General features: G+C 39.3%; 1 protein-coding gene across 6 annotated transcripts in view; it reads left to right on the top strand.

Moving 5' to 3' along the window:
• ZNF800 (zinc finger protein 800) overlaps positions 1-15,144 on the top strand; it is a 271,901-nt gene that overhangs the window by 200,844 nt on the left and 55,913 nt on the right. For 2 of the 6 annotated variants that reach the window (XM_058426376.1, XM_032761625.2), the window contains exons 1-3: positions 4,774-5,134; positions 5,579-5,697; positions 11,355-11,450. In XM_058426376.1, the coding sequence (XP_058282359.1) occupies positions 5,637-5,697; positions 11,355-11,450 (157 nt within the window). In that variant the 5' untranslated portion in view covers positions 4,774-5,134; positions 5,579-5,636. Of the gene's footprint in view, positions 1-3,850; positions 3,870-4,467; positions 5,135-5,578; positions 5,698-11,354; positions 11,451-15,144 lie in introns of those variants that run through there. The other 4 variants (XM_032761628.2, XM_032761626.2, XM_032761629.2 and 1 more) reach the window with 4 other exon arrangements.

Here is a 15,144-nt window from a genome sequence, read left to right as displayed (position 1 = left end):
ACTATGTAGCCATAAAAATTGATGAGTTCATGTCCTTTGTAGGGACATGGATGAAGCTGGAAACCATCATTCTCAGCAAACTATCGCAAGGACAAAAAACCAAACACCGCATGTTCTCACTCATAGGTGGGAATTGAACAATGAGAACACATGGACACAGGAAGGGGAACATCACACACCAGGGACTGTTGTGGGGTGGGTGGAGGGGGGAGGGATAGCATTAGGAGATATATCTAATGTTAAATGACGAGTTAATGGGTGCAGCACACCAACATGGCACATGTATGCATATGTAACAAATCTGCACGTTGTGCACATGTACCCTAAAACTTAAAGTATAACAAAAAAAAACTTAAGGAATCACCAAAATTTATTTATAGAAGGCCACCAAATGGACTCAGTCAGTTGTAAGAATAAGTCTGACTAGTGTTTCCTTGTTTTACTGTTCTTAAAAGCATTAAAAAAAATCAGCAGCTTTAATTAGCTAGCATCATTTTCAAAATAAGTATATATTGTGATAGATTAAATGTGAAAATCATCACAATAATTCCTCCCATTCCTGAATGCATACCCTTTTGCAATGTGATTTTGCTGCTTCTCCCAGCAAGAGGCAAGTCTAAGTCTCTACTTCCTGAATTTATGCTGGCTCTTTGACTTGACTAACAAAATGTAGTGAAAGTGATGTCATATAAATTGTGAACTGAGAGCCTCAAGAAATCTTGTAATTTCTACTCTCTATTGGCTTGGCATGCTGCCACTGTATGAGGAAACCCAGGCTAGTCTCCTTGAGGTTGAAAGGCTACAAGAAGAGAGGTCTAGCCAGCAGCCAACACCAAATACCATGTGATTGTACCCAGTCAAGCTGCTAGTTGACTGTAGCATCTGCATGGGTGACTCTAGACAAGGCCAGCCCAAATTACTAATCTTCAGAACTGAGAGCACATAAATGACTTGAAGTCACCAATTCTGGGTGGCTATGCAGCAATAATATACTGTATATGTGTATGGGTGTATGAGAGATAGCGTCCTCTCACCTTGAGGATGAGAGAATTTTAAACTATAAAATGGATTTACGTTAACCATTACGACGTACTTCTAGACTTTTAAGGATAAAAAAGTAATGTGTCACCTAGGTTGCTGCAGTGAACAACGAAAGGGAAGGCAGATAATTTTTTTGGGATAGTCTGTGTGCATTGTTTTTAGAGGTAGGGTGATAATTCTAGATGATGTCTAAGGTTCCTTTAAGTTCTAGAGCCCTGTGAAATTTCAATTAAATTCTTGTAATTTAGCAACTCATTTCCAGTTAATGAACTTGCACATAGCATTTTAATATGCAATACCTTTCACAACTGACAGGATCTATTGGCTCGTCTTTCGCATACAATGTGAACCAAAACAGCTATGGCATAGTGAAGGTAGCATAGTGTAGACAGTACAGTGTGATGGCTAAGTTCATGAGTTCCAGAGCCAAACTGCTTGGGGTCAAATGATGGCTCAGCTACCTATCAGCTGTAACCTTGGTGTATTAGTCCATTCTCACGTTGCTATAAGTAAATACCTGAGACTGGGTAGTTTATAAAGAAAAGAGGTTTAATTGACTCATAGTTCTGCATGGCTGGGGAAGCCTCAAGAAACTTACAATCACCGCAGAAAGCACCTCTTCACAGGGCAGCAGGAGAGAGAATGAGTGTCAGCAGGAGAAATGTCAGATGCTTATAAAACCATCAGATCTCATGAGAATTCACTATCAGGAGAACAGCATGAGGGAAACCACCCCCATGATTCAATTACCTCCCACTGGGTCCCTCCCACAACACGTGGGGATTACAGGGACAGCAATTCAAGATGAGATGTGGGTGGGGACACAGCCAAACCATATCACTTAAGTCATCTAAACTCTCTTTACCTCAGTTTTCCCACCTGCAGAATGGAAGGATAGCAAAACCTCATTAAATTGTTGATAGGATTAAATGAGCTAATATTGAGCTTAAAAAATATTAACTACTCAATACATGTCAAATAGTAGTACTGTTAATTATAGTAGGGAGTAATCTAGGTCCTGACCCCAAGTTCCTACTGACTGGCACATTACTTAATCTCTCTGGGTCTCAATTTTTATATTCTTTTTTTCTTTTTTTTTTTTCTTTTTTTTTTTTTTTTTTTTGAGACGGAGTCTCACTCTTGCCAGGCTGGAGTGCAGTGGCGTGATCTCGGCTCACTGCAACCTCCGCTTCCCGGGTTCAATTGGATTATTTCATTTTTATACACATATGTTTAATATTTGTTTTACCCACATGCACATTTCATCTTGATTCTAATTCTAATTTTTCAAAGATTGTCTAAACTTACTCTGTTAGCAAGCAATTTTGAGGACCCTCTGGTACTGACCACTTTGCATTCGAATATAAATAACACTACATTTGCTCACAAAACATCCTTCTGTGTGTGGTTTTTTTTTTTTTTTTTTTTTTTTTTTTTACTCACACCTGGTCAGCAAACAACTGATATATCTGAAGCAAAGCTTTTTCAGGGTTAGAACAATTTAGACTTGCATATTCATTTTTAAGCCTATGATAAATATGTTTATTACATAAAAGTAGGAAAAGATCCTCTGAAAATGCAGAAAATATTTTACCTCACATTTTACCACTCAGAGATCCCCAATGTAGATATTTTTATGTTTCTTTCAGTCTTTTTTCACTGCATTTTTTGGAGTGACATTGAGCTTTATTATTGTATACCATTTTCATATTATTACAGCCTTCTTACTGCGTTTCAAAATTTTTCTGCTTATTAAAGTTTTATATACTTAATTTACAAATTTTGCAAAGTATACAAAAGAATAAAGAAAATAAAAATCGTTCACAATTGCACTGTTACAGCCCACTGTTAAAATATCACATTTCAAACTACTTCCTTTTTGTTGCTTAAGCATATTCCATACTACTAAATTTTATATAAAATGTGATTTTTATTGGCTGCATAACAAACACTATCACAGAAGTATCATAACTTATTTTACATTAATTTATAAACTGTGGCATTTCATATTTTAGTTTCACGTTGGGTGATGCCTCTTGACTATGGGACAGATATATATGATCATAACACTTACGTGACTAGTTAAAGATCATGTTTCTATCCCTTTCTTGTCTTCCCCTGTAATCAAGCTGCTGCAATCCCCGGAGACCTAATGCAAACGCTTCACCTCCTGGACCCAAGCCATCCCCCCCCACCCCCGCCTCAGCCTCTCGGGTAGCTGGGACCACAGGCACGCGCCATCCTGCCGGGCTAATTTTTTTTTTATTTGGTTGAGAGGGGGTTCTGCCATGTTGCCAAGCTGGTCTCTAACTCCTGAGCTTAAGCGATCCTCCCGCTTTGACCTCCCAAAGTGCTGGGATTACAAGCACCAGCCACTGCGCCTGGCCCAACATTTTTAAAGTAACAAATGTATCAATTTACAAACGTTCCTTTGGATTTTGAAAACTGAACTTTTTCTCTTCTAAACAAAGTCTATCTACTAAACTTTAGTTTTTTCAGGACCCCGCACAATGGCAACTTAAGTTGGACCAACTGGAAAGGTTTTCAGTGGATCTCGGGGAGGATCGGACATAAGGCGAATGGGCTTTATTCTCTTAAAATTTCCTGACCCGCAGTGGACACATATTTGCTGATGTCACCAAGGGCAAGAATTACGTTCCAGGCGCTGGGAGGAAAACGACGGAGGCGGCTCCCTCGCCCCCAAGAAGCGGCCCTCGGTTGGCAGAATTTGACAGATGACTGGGATCTTCGAGGATTTTCCAAGCAGGCTCCGGGCGCAGAAGAGGAGGGAAAGTGCGTGAGCCCACGTGACCCAACTCCACTTTCAGGTTTGAGAAGCGGAGCTGCGGGATAAACACCCATCTGCTACCAATAGATGCTTTCCCTCCCTTGGGCCTGATAAAGGAATCCCCAAGTTCCGGGAGGCATGCTTCGAAAATTGTTGGCAGGAAAAACATAAGTTCAACTTTTGCCATTTAGCAATGCACTGACAGCCTCTTGGGGATCATCACTATTTATGGCTCATACATCTGCCCACCGCTTCCTAAGTCCTCTCCCAACCCTCCCCGAGTTTCAGTTCCACTGAACAGAGAACAGCGAGAGCAACAGTTTGGTGGCCGAGCAGCCCGTCTCCGTGGGCGCGCACGCCGCACCGCGAGCCTCACACCTCACCCTGGGCTTCGGCTCTCGCTCGGCCCGAGACTCCCGCCGCGGCCCTGGTGTCCCCTGCCCCGGTTCCCTCCCCTTGGACACGGCCCTCGCGCCGGCGGCCCCGGTCCCCTCCCCACCGGCCGTGGCGGGCACAGCGCGTCGCCTACCCACAGGCGGGGGCGCCGGCCGGGCGCATGCGCGCGGCTCTCCCGGGCGTGCCGGCCACACTCCCCCCACCCACTCAGTGAGCTTGTCACTTCCTGCCCTCGCCCCATCTCCGTCCGGGGTCAGTCAGTCGCTCCCTGTCGCTGCCGGAGAATCTCTGCTTCCCCGTTCCTACGCGCTCCGCGGCGGTAGCTCGGACTCTCCGGAGGAGGGGGCGACAGAGAAAAAGGCTGACTTAATAAAGTTTCCTGAAACAACAACTACCACCGAAAAGGCCCAAGGTGGGGGGAGACCCCCATTCTTCTCCGCCCCTCTCCTAAAGCCTGAGGGACCGTTGCAGGTGGAGCGGCGCTGGTGGGACCCGGGTTGCGGCGGCAGCCGTTGCCCCGGCGAGGGGAGCCTCAGGTCCTGCCCGCTCCGGTTCCGGCTCCTTCGGTGGTGGTGGCGGCGGCGGCGGCGGCTGCTGCCGGGCGGTTCCTCCTGTCAACTGCCTCCGCCCGCACGCCTCCAGCTTAGCCACACGGCGCGGAGGACGTCGTGAGCCGCCGCCGCAGTCGCCTCGGCCCGCGGAGGGACGTGGTGAGCTGTGGCGCTTCCGCGTCAGCGCCGGCGGGGACTCTTTGGGAGCGCGTCGGGCCCGAGTCCCGGTTCCCTCGCGTGGTCAGCGGAGGCTGCGCCAGGTGGGGCCCGCAGCCGCCTCCCACGCCAGGCTGTCCCCGCGGCCGCCCGGCCTGCCTTCCTTCCTTCCGCCCGCCCGCCGGCCCGCCCTAGGAGTTGAGTAAGTTGGGCGCACTTGGTTGTGGGGACGGGGTCTCCGCCAGGGAGACCCCAACGCACGTGCGTAGCGGGAGGGCGCGGCGTGGGCCAGCAGCCGGCGGGAGCTGCACCTCCGTAGTCCCGGAGCTTGGCGGTGCCCGCCGCGCTCTGCGCTCCGTTTCCGCGCGCCCGCCCGGGACGGCGAGGCCGCAGCCGCCCGCGCTGCCGGCCAGGCCTTCGCCCTGCGCTGCGCACCCGAGGCTGCGTTTCCGGGTAGGGCGATGAACCTGTGTGGGGAGTTTGGGCTGCAGGAGGGTTTTTGCGTCCTTCTGTTTTCTTTTCGAGAGGGAGATGCGGGTCCGTGGAAAGAAAGCGGAGAGCTGATGATGGGAACGTATCTGGAAAATGCAGCCAGTGCTCCCCAGAAAGTTCAGGGCGAGTGACGGGTTTGTGCTTCTTTCAACAGCCACGCCGCAATGAAGAGCTTCTTACAGTGAAAGCAAAGTAGGTCGAGTCCGCTGAAAATGCCTTTAAGGGACAAATACTGTCAGACTGACCACCATCATCACGGATGCTGTGAACCAGGTAGACCCCTCTTCGTCCGCAATTGCTTTGCCCTCCATCAGAGCCACTCTGCCTTCTCTTTCTTTCTAGTTTTTTTTCCTCCTGCCCCAGTAGTCATTCTTAAGCAGGCTATGATATTCCCCAGCATAAGCCAGTTATGAAGCTAAAAGCTTGTGCAAACAAGAGGTCTCCCCTGCTTGATCCCTTAAAAAAAGTACTGCAAGTGTCACCTTAAATCATTTCCACAAGATCAGTCGCTCAGTCTTTCTTCTTTCTCTTTCAAGGCATCCTGCAGTTAATATACTCCTATGGTCTGTAAATGTTTGAAATTGAAGAGAAAGGAAAACGTAGAATACTAGATTTGTTGTCGTGAAATTGTTTCACTGAAACTTTAAAAATTAAAAGTTTCTTAGGCATTTTAATCAGCAAGTAGTTCTGAAAGTCTAAAAGTGAGTTTAGTTTGGGTTTTAAAAGTTTTTTGAACTCATTGGGAGAATCAGGTTTTGCTAAGTGCAACCTTTAAAAAAATTTCTTGGGCAGAACATATTATATTGCAAAATAAAAGAGAAATCTCTTTTTTATTTAGGTAGAATACATAATTATTTCCAGGGTATTTTATGGAATGAAACTTGCTTTAGTTGAATTTATCATATGAAAAAGTTTTTTGGAGTCTCATGAAGAATACTAGCAAACTTTAATTTGATAAACTTGATATACTGTTGACAGTTCTGCTTAGAACTTTGATATGCTTTATGACAATCATTAAAAGGTATAACTTAAAAGGGAATCATTGAATGCATACCATCACTAAATCAAATAAAGGCTATGCTATTCTAGTTTAAAGGCAGATGTTTATCATTATTTTTGACCTAAAAGTTATTAGATTTTTAATACATTTGCTTGCTTTTTGTTGGAGTATTGTAACTGCACATATGTACTTGGATTTTATCACAGTAGTGTTCATTTTAGGTAATTTTCTGATTAATGAAAAAAATGTCATCAGTAGAAGGGAAGATCTTCCATTTTAAGAAAACTTTGCTACAAATAAGGATAAAATTCGTACTACAACCCTATCTCTACTGTACTTTGCTGAGATCAGTAATAACTTACCTGTACTAATAAAACAGGCAATCCTTGGATGGGATCCAGTTTCTATTGAACTGATCTTGACCTGTTTAACTTTCAGGATCCTTTCACACTGCGTATTTTGTGTACTTGAACTGCAGATATATCACTTATGTTTTACTGATGTTGAATGGAGTTTGCTAGTTTTGAACTAAACAGATGTGAATGCCATTTAAACTCATGTTCCACTGACCTTTTAGTCTAGTTTTTTTTTTTTTTTTTTTCTGAGAACACTTCTAATCATTGAAATTGAATTAGTTAATGAAACCATCTTATTTAGGAAGAAATTTATTTGATCATTCATTTCTTTAACAAATTGTTATTGAACATCTATTGAGAGCCAGGCACTGTCGAAGGCAATGGGGATATAAGTGGTGAACAAGACACATAAAGTCCTTTCTTTATAAACTGTTTGAGTGGGAAGAGATAGACATAAAGAAATAAACAAATAAGCTAATTTGTGATTATACCTTATTTAGTATGTTCTGGTAATGAAAGTTTTCTGAAGACTTTAATGTCTTTAAAGATATTTTCTAGACTTGAACTTTTTAATGTGTATTGAGATGTTTTTGCTTGTTTTTTTTTCTCCCCAACTAGCAGGAACTCAGATAAAATTGTATTAGTTTAAAATTTTCATTATCTTTTACTAGAAACTTTTTCCATGCAGGTTAATTTTCAGACTTACCATGTCAACAGTAGTTACTGTTTTCTTGCCTTGTTAGTTTGAATCAAACTTTCTGAGAATTTTGTTGAATGGAAAGCGAGAAGTTTGTTATAGGGTAGTTCATTGTCATTATTTCAGGGGAAGGTGTATGCTGAGTGGGTAGGATATTTCCAGGACTGAAAGAAATATGTTGTAGTGTGATAGCTTTTAAAAGATCATGTCCACAGATGGAGGGAAGATGACATGTTTGATAAAAATCTGTCCACATTTGGATTAGGAATACTGGGTGAGTCTCCAGAGGAGATCAGTATATTCCTGATGAGGCCATTCTGCCTTGAAGAGATAGGTCAATTTATAGTGAAGGGTGGCACTATAACTCTGACAATGTGTGTATTTTCTTAGTTATGTTTAAAGATTTTATTAATAGAAATTTCCAAACCTTCAAAACTAGATGATGTGAGGAACTTGATGTAACCATCACACAACTCCATCAGTTGTTGTTACATGGACAATCTCTTTTCTTCTATGTTCTCTCCTCCCCTCCTCCCCCAATTACCCTCTCTACCTTCCACCTACTCTCTCTCCCCCTAGTATTTGTAAGCAAGTCCCATACATCATAAGTAGAAGGATCTTTTAAGGGCCTTGTTTTAAGGGAGGAGAGACTCTTACAAAAGTCAATGTTATATTCTGGGAAGTGTGTTTTTGGAAGGGTGTAAGGAAAGATGTTCTGAGGATTTGGGTTTTTTGGTTGGAGAAAGATTTTTTTTTTTTTTTCTAAATGGTCTTGTAACCTGGGTGGGTCTGATCTTGGGAGGATGATAGGATATGTAAGAAACAATTTTATAAAGTATTAATATAATAAAGTTTTCTAGAGTTGAGAGTATGTTTTCAAGTGAAGGAAGAATTGTTTCTTTAGAGTGGGAGCTACACAGATGTGTATACCAAGTCGTTGTGTCTAGGCACAGCTAAGCTAATCCTGGGCTTATTTTGAATGTTATCTCAGGATGTGTATATGTTCTGGTGGTAGCAGTGTTCTGAGGGTGATCGGTAAGAATATTTAGCTTTAGCTTTAAAATGAGGTGCTGTCATGTGGAAGTGGAAGATGGTGTATTTTATATAGAAGGTTTTCTGGAACACATTTGTAAATGAAGGAGCTCTAAGGAGAAGAGTCTGTTTTTCCCAGTATCCTTCCCTTATTTATTTCTGTTTTTTCATTCTTCAATTCTAGAACTCTTGTAACTGATAGAGGCAGACTTTGAAGCATTTAGTTTTTTACACTTGTGTGGGTTTTCACCCTCTTTTATGTAGTTATTTTTTTTTGTAAGTAGTTACCTGTTGCTATAATGTGCAAATAGGAGAAATCAGTTTATTCAAGTAGATGATACTGGTCTGTTTACAAACTTCTGTTTTCCCAAGAGGTTTAATTCTTTTTCTCTAAGATTTTGAAAAAAGATTTTTTAGCTTTTGGTGTCAGGAAAACAATTGATGGATACATGTTGATGGTAGTGATGGTAGAATGTTTATTGAGCACTTACCATGTCCCAGGCTCTGTTTTAAGCAGTTGATCTGCATTAGCATATTTAACCCCTGTACAACCCTATAATTTAAGTACTTTGAAAATCTCCATTTTAGACCTGAGAAAAGAGAAATCAGAGAGTTTAATTTGCCCTAATTGTATCTAGTAAATGGCAGAAAAAGAATTTAAACACTGAGAGTCCAGGTCTGGATTCTTATGTTCTTAAGCGCTGCAGTTAGTGCCAATGTCAGATATTCTCAAAATGAGTGTGTGTGTGTGTTCTTAATTAATCTAAAATACACCTAAATTAATTAATTAATTAATTTGTTTATTTATTTATTTATTTATTTGAGTTAGGTTTGCTGTGTTGCCCAGGCTGGAGTGCAGTGGTGTGATCACAGCTCACTGCAACCTCTGCCACCCAGGCTCAAATGATCCTCCTAGCTCAGCCTCCCATGTAGCTGGGACTAGAGGCATGAGCCATCACACCTGGCTAATTTTTGTATTTTTTGTAGAGATGGGGTCTTGCCATTTTGCCCAGGCTGGTCTTGAACTTCTGGGTTCAAGTGATCCTCCAGCCTCGGCCTCCCAAAGTGCTGGGATTACAGGCTTGAGCCACTGCACCAGGCCAAGTTTCTCTTAAAATTGGGGAAATTTTGCTTGATAAAATGAGTTGATCCTAAAACATCATTCCTCTTGTTTGTGTACACTGAGCACTAGACTTGAAGCATAAAGGAGAATCTAAGCCTGTATCTATATACATAGTACAGTAGGCTAGTTTAGCCCCCCTATCAGAAAGCTAAGTACTGTCCAAGCCTAAACCCTGAAGCAAGAGTAGCACACATTGTTGAAATCACCCTTCATTTCTCCTCACACTAAGCGGGCGGTCCTGTGTTACGATGGTCATAGTTGAGTAGAACATTACAGCATATTTAAAAAAGATAATTAAAATGGTCAGTTTTTCTCCACCACAATATTTGATAACTGATGAAGAAACCCCGTTTTGCTTTTCTATTGCCTTTATTCATATTACTGTAATTTATTATGTATCTATACTACTAATCTGAGAATCTTGGGAATTAGGGATAATATAAACCTCTTTTATGTAAAAATGAAATTTTTAATTTTTAAAATGGAAAGATTATTTTTACTTATTGTAAAAATGTATCCTTTCTAAAATGCGTACTTCTAAAAGCCAGACTCTGAAGCAGCATTGAAGTGTGAGGCAGAAAGCAAACATCATCCCTGAAAATCCACCCTAACAGCATTTATACATATATACAAATATATATTAAATTTATATATTTCTGCACCTACCTATGTATTAATGTAAATGGGATCATATTCTATAACCTGTGTTTGTTGCTTAACAATTCTTGCCATCCTTTGTTGTGAATACACATAGAACTAGTTCATGCTTTCTTTTTTTTTTTTTTTTTTTTTTGAGACGGAGTCTTGCTCTGTCGCCCAGGCTGGAGTGCAGTGGCGCAATCTCGGCTCACTGCAAGCTCCGCCTCCCGGGTTCACGCCATTCTCCTGCCTCAGCCTCTCCGAGTAGCTGGGACTACAGGCGCCCGCCACCACGCCTGGCTAATTTTTTTGTATTTTTAGTAGAGATGGGGTTTCACCGTGGTCTCGATTTCCTGACCTCGTGATCCGCCCGCCTCAGCCTCCCAAAGTGCTGGGATTACAAGCGTGAGCCACCGCGCCCGGCCTCATGCTTTCTAACAGCTGTGAAAAAGTCTGTCCTATGGACATTTCATAGTTTATTTAATCTGGTCACTATTAAGAGACTTTTAAGTTGTTTGAAATTTCTCTTAATTATATACAGTGCTGCAGAGCACTACAGTGAACACTCTTCTGCATCCATCATTGTGCACTTGTTCAGTTATTTCTTTAGGCAGTGATTTTTGACATTTTGCTCACAAATATCCAGAGTTATACCAGATTATCCAGAGGGTTTTGGAATGGTTTATGAAGTGTGGCTAGGCCACCATTGCCTTAGAATTTTGATTAAATATAGTGGTTCCTCTTCAAGGGGAATAAGAAGGCAAACATGAAGAATGTGTACTAAATAATACCAAAATAGTAAGGTCTTTGTATTGAAACCTAATATCTAGCCTTAAGTAGCCTTAATTTAGCCTTTAATTGAGAATAGTTTTAGTTTTTTTCTCCATTGTTTCATTGTGCCTTACAAAGATGATGGTTAATTATATATATATATCTACATATTATATATACGTGTGTGTTTGCGGGCACAAGTGTGATTATCCTTAATGTAATTGTAGAAAGCCATTGTTTTACTTTAATAGTAAATGATTTAAATAACCCTTTTTTTGTGGGGATTGGGGTGGGTGTTTGTCTTCCATGTAGTTTATATCCTGGAACCTGGAGATCCTCCTTTGTTACAGCAACCACTACAGACATCCAAATCTGGTATTCAACAAATAATTGAGTGCTTTCGATCAGGTATGAATGTTTTAGGATATATTTTTCAATCTTCACATAGTAGTTAAAAACTACCTAGAAGTCCTTAGAAATAATTTTTAAAAAACATTAAAATGTATATGTTGGCTTTCTTTATAGAATATTTAAAATTTTTATATTTTAAAAAAGTAGATGTATAAATATTGACTTGGTCTAGAGATTATTCTTCAGTACTATATATGGTATATTAATTTTAAAATAAATTTGTTTAGTATTATTTAAAGAAATATATTATGTGGTGTATTTTCTGGTAAAGCACTTCTTAAAGATCTGTTGATATCTTTTGGCATGTTTTGTGTAAACTCTCAAAAGGCAGTAAATTATTCTGGGTCTTCATGAGCTTTGGTACAGTAGATTACTCAGAATGTCTGAGATGTCATTTGTTCTAGGTTAATTACCTTATTTATGTTTGTGTGATTCACCTTCTTCTCCCTAACCCTTGAGTTTGTGGAGTTTTGGTATCTTTAATAGAGCACAAGATAGAAGAAAGACAATATTCCAGCCCTGATATCTTCAGATAGATTTGCTTAGATTTTATTTTCATTAGCTGATAATAAGAATTAGCTTTATAATAAATATAATTGTGTATTTGCAATCCAGTGTTTTAAAATAGGTATTACTTACAACATGTAAAATGATAGGGAACTGTTAGTGTCGCTATGTTATCAGTAAGATGTTAGGTTGCTGTGATTCCTATAATCCACTTGTCCACCCCTTGTGTATTTGGCTTCTCTGACATTACAGAGTATTCACTCAGATGTGAACAAGCAAATAAATATGACTGATGGACACTTAGAGGATTAGAATACCTTGTCATTATTTTTTAAGTCTTAACTACCTTAATGAAAAATTTCTGAGGTTCAAAGGAAAAAAATAATTCATATGTAACTACTTGTTTTGTATTCATAAGAAATTTTTTGAGATGCTTCTTTCTAAATTGTTATAAATGGGGAAATCATATATTTGCTTTACTTTAGGATTCTAAGAAATAGAATCTAAATTAAAACATTTATTTTTTCTCTGACTCTCCAAAAGATCCATTTCTTAGACTTTTCATCTGTAGTACTCATGGCATTGCTTTTATTTGTATTTAATTTAGGAAGTATTGCTTGTATACCAAGTGCCTATCCTTATGTTGGATGGTGGTATAAACTATTTTAGGGATTTTTTGTTGTTTGATTTTTACTTTTGATAATTACGCTCGACTAACAGATAATTTATAGGTCACATTTTCTTGTGATAAGTTCAATTAAAATAGAATTTTACTTATCAGGGACAGTATTTATATTTCTGGCATAACAGAAAAAATAGTTGCTGCTTGTTTTAGCTACTTTTAGAATAGAGATTAAAGGGTTTTTTTGGTTCTTATACCATGGAAATGACAGCAATAGCTTTTCATATTTAGCAATATTACTTGTTATAGTTTTCTTTTTTAAAATTCTTAATTTGGAATTAATGAAGTTATACTGTGTCAGTTTATTATAGTGTTTTTTTATTAAGAAGTTAGAATTAGTTAAGTCATAAGTGCTTTGACTTGTTAAAAAACCGTCTTTTCAACAAGAACCTGTACCCAAAATCTGTGTGGATACAGAATTAAAAAAGATTCCAAAAATCTTTTTTAATTTTAGAAGGCAAATATTTAAAGATTAATTATTTTCTTATTGTGTTGTGATCATATCTGTTCTCAGCGTTTGTCGTATTTTTACTCTCTGAGCTAAAGAAGTGAGGCAGTGAAATGGGTAATTTGAAATGGTATAATTTCAAAGCCATTTTATGTTGATTTTTTGAACTGTGTTCTTTTTAAAATGATATCAGCAAATTTGCCTTTTTTTTTTATTTAGGCAAATTCTGAAAATACTATTATTTTAATTTTCTGAGTACCCAACAGTTTAAGTTAGAGGTGATTTAGAAATATGCTGAGTTGTACAAAGAAACTAATTTTGGATTAAAAAAAGAATTAGTTTACTTCATTACTGTATCCTGTAACTAAGAAATTTTAATTTCTTCAAGATAGTAATCTTGCATTTCTGGTTAATCTAATGTCTACTATGGTAGCCCTTCTTTAGCACTAAGGCATTTAAGTTGAGACTGACTAAAACCTTGGGAGAATGGTACGGAAGTCTGGACTGTATAACTTGGGGACAAAGATCCCTTCTAGCTCTGAGGCTCTGTTCTTCCTATTCCACTCTACTCCCAAGCACACCCTCAATGACTCATCTATTTCTAGGCTCTTTCCATTACAATTAGGTCACACACATTGCATTTAGAGAACTATCCTGGTGGTGCTATATATCTTTGACATATTTGAAGATAGAACCCTGAAGTCCATGCTTTTGCTCTTGTTAACCTATAGGGTATAAATCAGGTTGAATGGTAGTAATATGTTAGGTTATCTACCTTTATCTTCAAGCTCAGATAGTTATCTTCAACTGCTGTATCATCTCCTTTTGTGTCTCACCTTCTGCCTACACTGGGCTATGACCAGGTATTAATTCCTATACAAGCTGGAAGTTCGTAAAAGGTTCTGTCTTATGAAGGAGTTGACTCATTTTTAATGTCCACCACTTGATGTGTGCTATACTGACGGCTTGACCAGTTTTAACCCATCCTGTTTGCCTGACACTTCAGCTTTTGCTTTGAACTGTTTTCTTGGATTTAAATTACAAATTCTTACTGACTTCTGGTATATTTTTATTAGTCTGCTTAACTTGCAAATTAAGTTAAATGGGTTTTTCTTTTTATAATAAGTAATATGTGTCTGTGGTTTTAAATAGTAAAGTACAAAAGGGTATAGATGAAAAAATAAGTTTCTATACTATTCTGTTCTTCAGTTCCCCTTTGCTCAGGCAACACTGCTGCATGGTTTATGTGTCTTCTTCCAGAGACCTTTTATACATATACAAACATATATCTGTCATTTTCTTCTTAGCACAGATGGTAGCTGACTCTACGTACTCTTGTGTACCTTTGCTTTATTAACTGTAGATTCAACTGTTTATTGTTGACGTCAGTCCATAGATAGATGCCTCATTTTTTAAGAATCCTGCGTGTTTTGCAGCTGCAGGTTTTCCACTTGGAAATTCCTGATGATTGGCTGACTTGAGACCTGCTGTTTGCTCTGAACCCCTGGTTTCTTGTACTACCTTGACTGTGCCTTACCCTTTGTGTAGTCTTGCTTTGGCTGTGTCATCCTGCTAGGATCATGTTTGTAATATGGTGTCTTCAGATTTCCCTTCTCTCTATAACACTTTCAGTTTATGTTCCTTCCTCTTTGACCTCTCTCCCCAAACCAAAACAAAATTTTAAATAGCAGATAAAAAGTGTACTACCTTTACATATTTATTAAATATCTTTTATGTGTTTATTAAATTGGTTTAGTTGAGTTCAGTATTCTTTCAGAATCTCTTAGTTGTCTGCTAGAGGCAAAGGAACTATGGAATGCCCCTATGGTTAGAAAGAGAAAAATGAGGGGAAAAGAGAAGGATAATCATTTTGTCTGGTATTCAAGACTGGTCTTTAATATGAAGCAGACATCTTCTTTTTAAATTCTTGAAATATATAATATTGTAAGAAGAGAAATATATAATTTGTAGAAAAAAGATTCTACATGTAGAATATGCTAGAGCAGTACGTGCAGGGAACTCTTTTTTTGACTCTTAGGGAGGAATAAATTGTA

This window comes from Hylobates moloch, unplaced genomic scaffold (assembly GCF_009828535.3).
Source record: "Hylobates moloch isolate HMO894 unplaced genomic scaffold, HMol_V3 SCAFFOLD_1, whole genome shotgun sequence".
Classification (NCBI taxonomy): Eukaryota; Metazoa; Chordata; class Mammalia; order Primates; family Hylobatidae; genus Hylobates; species Hylobates moloch.
The sequence above is the reverse complement of the archived record's forward strand: the minus strand, read 5'-3'. Positions and strand labels throughout refer to the sequence as shown.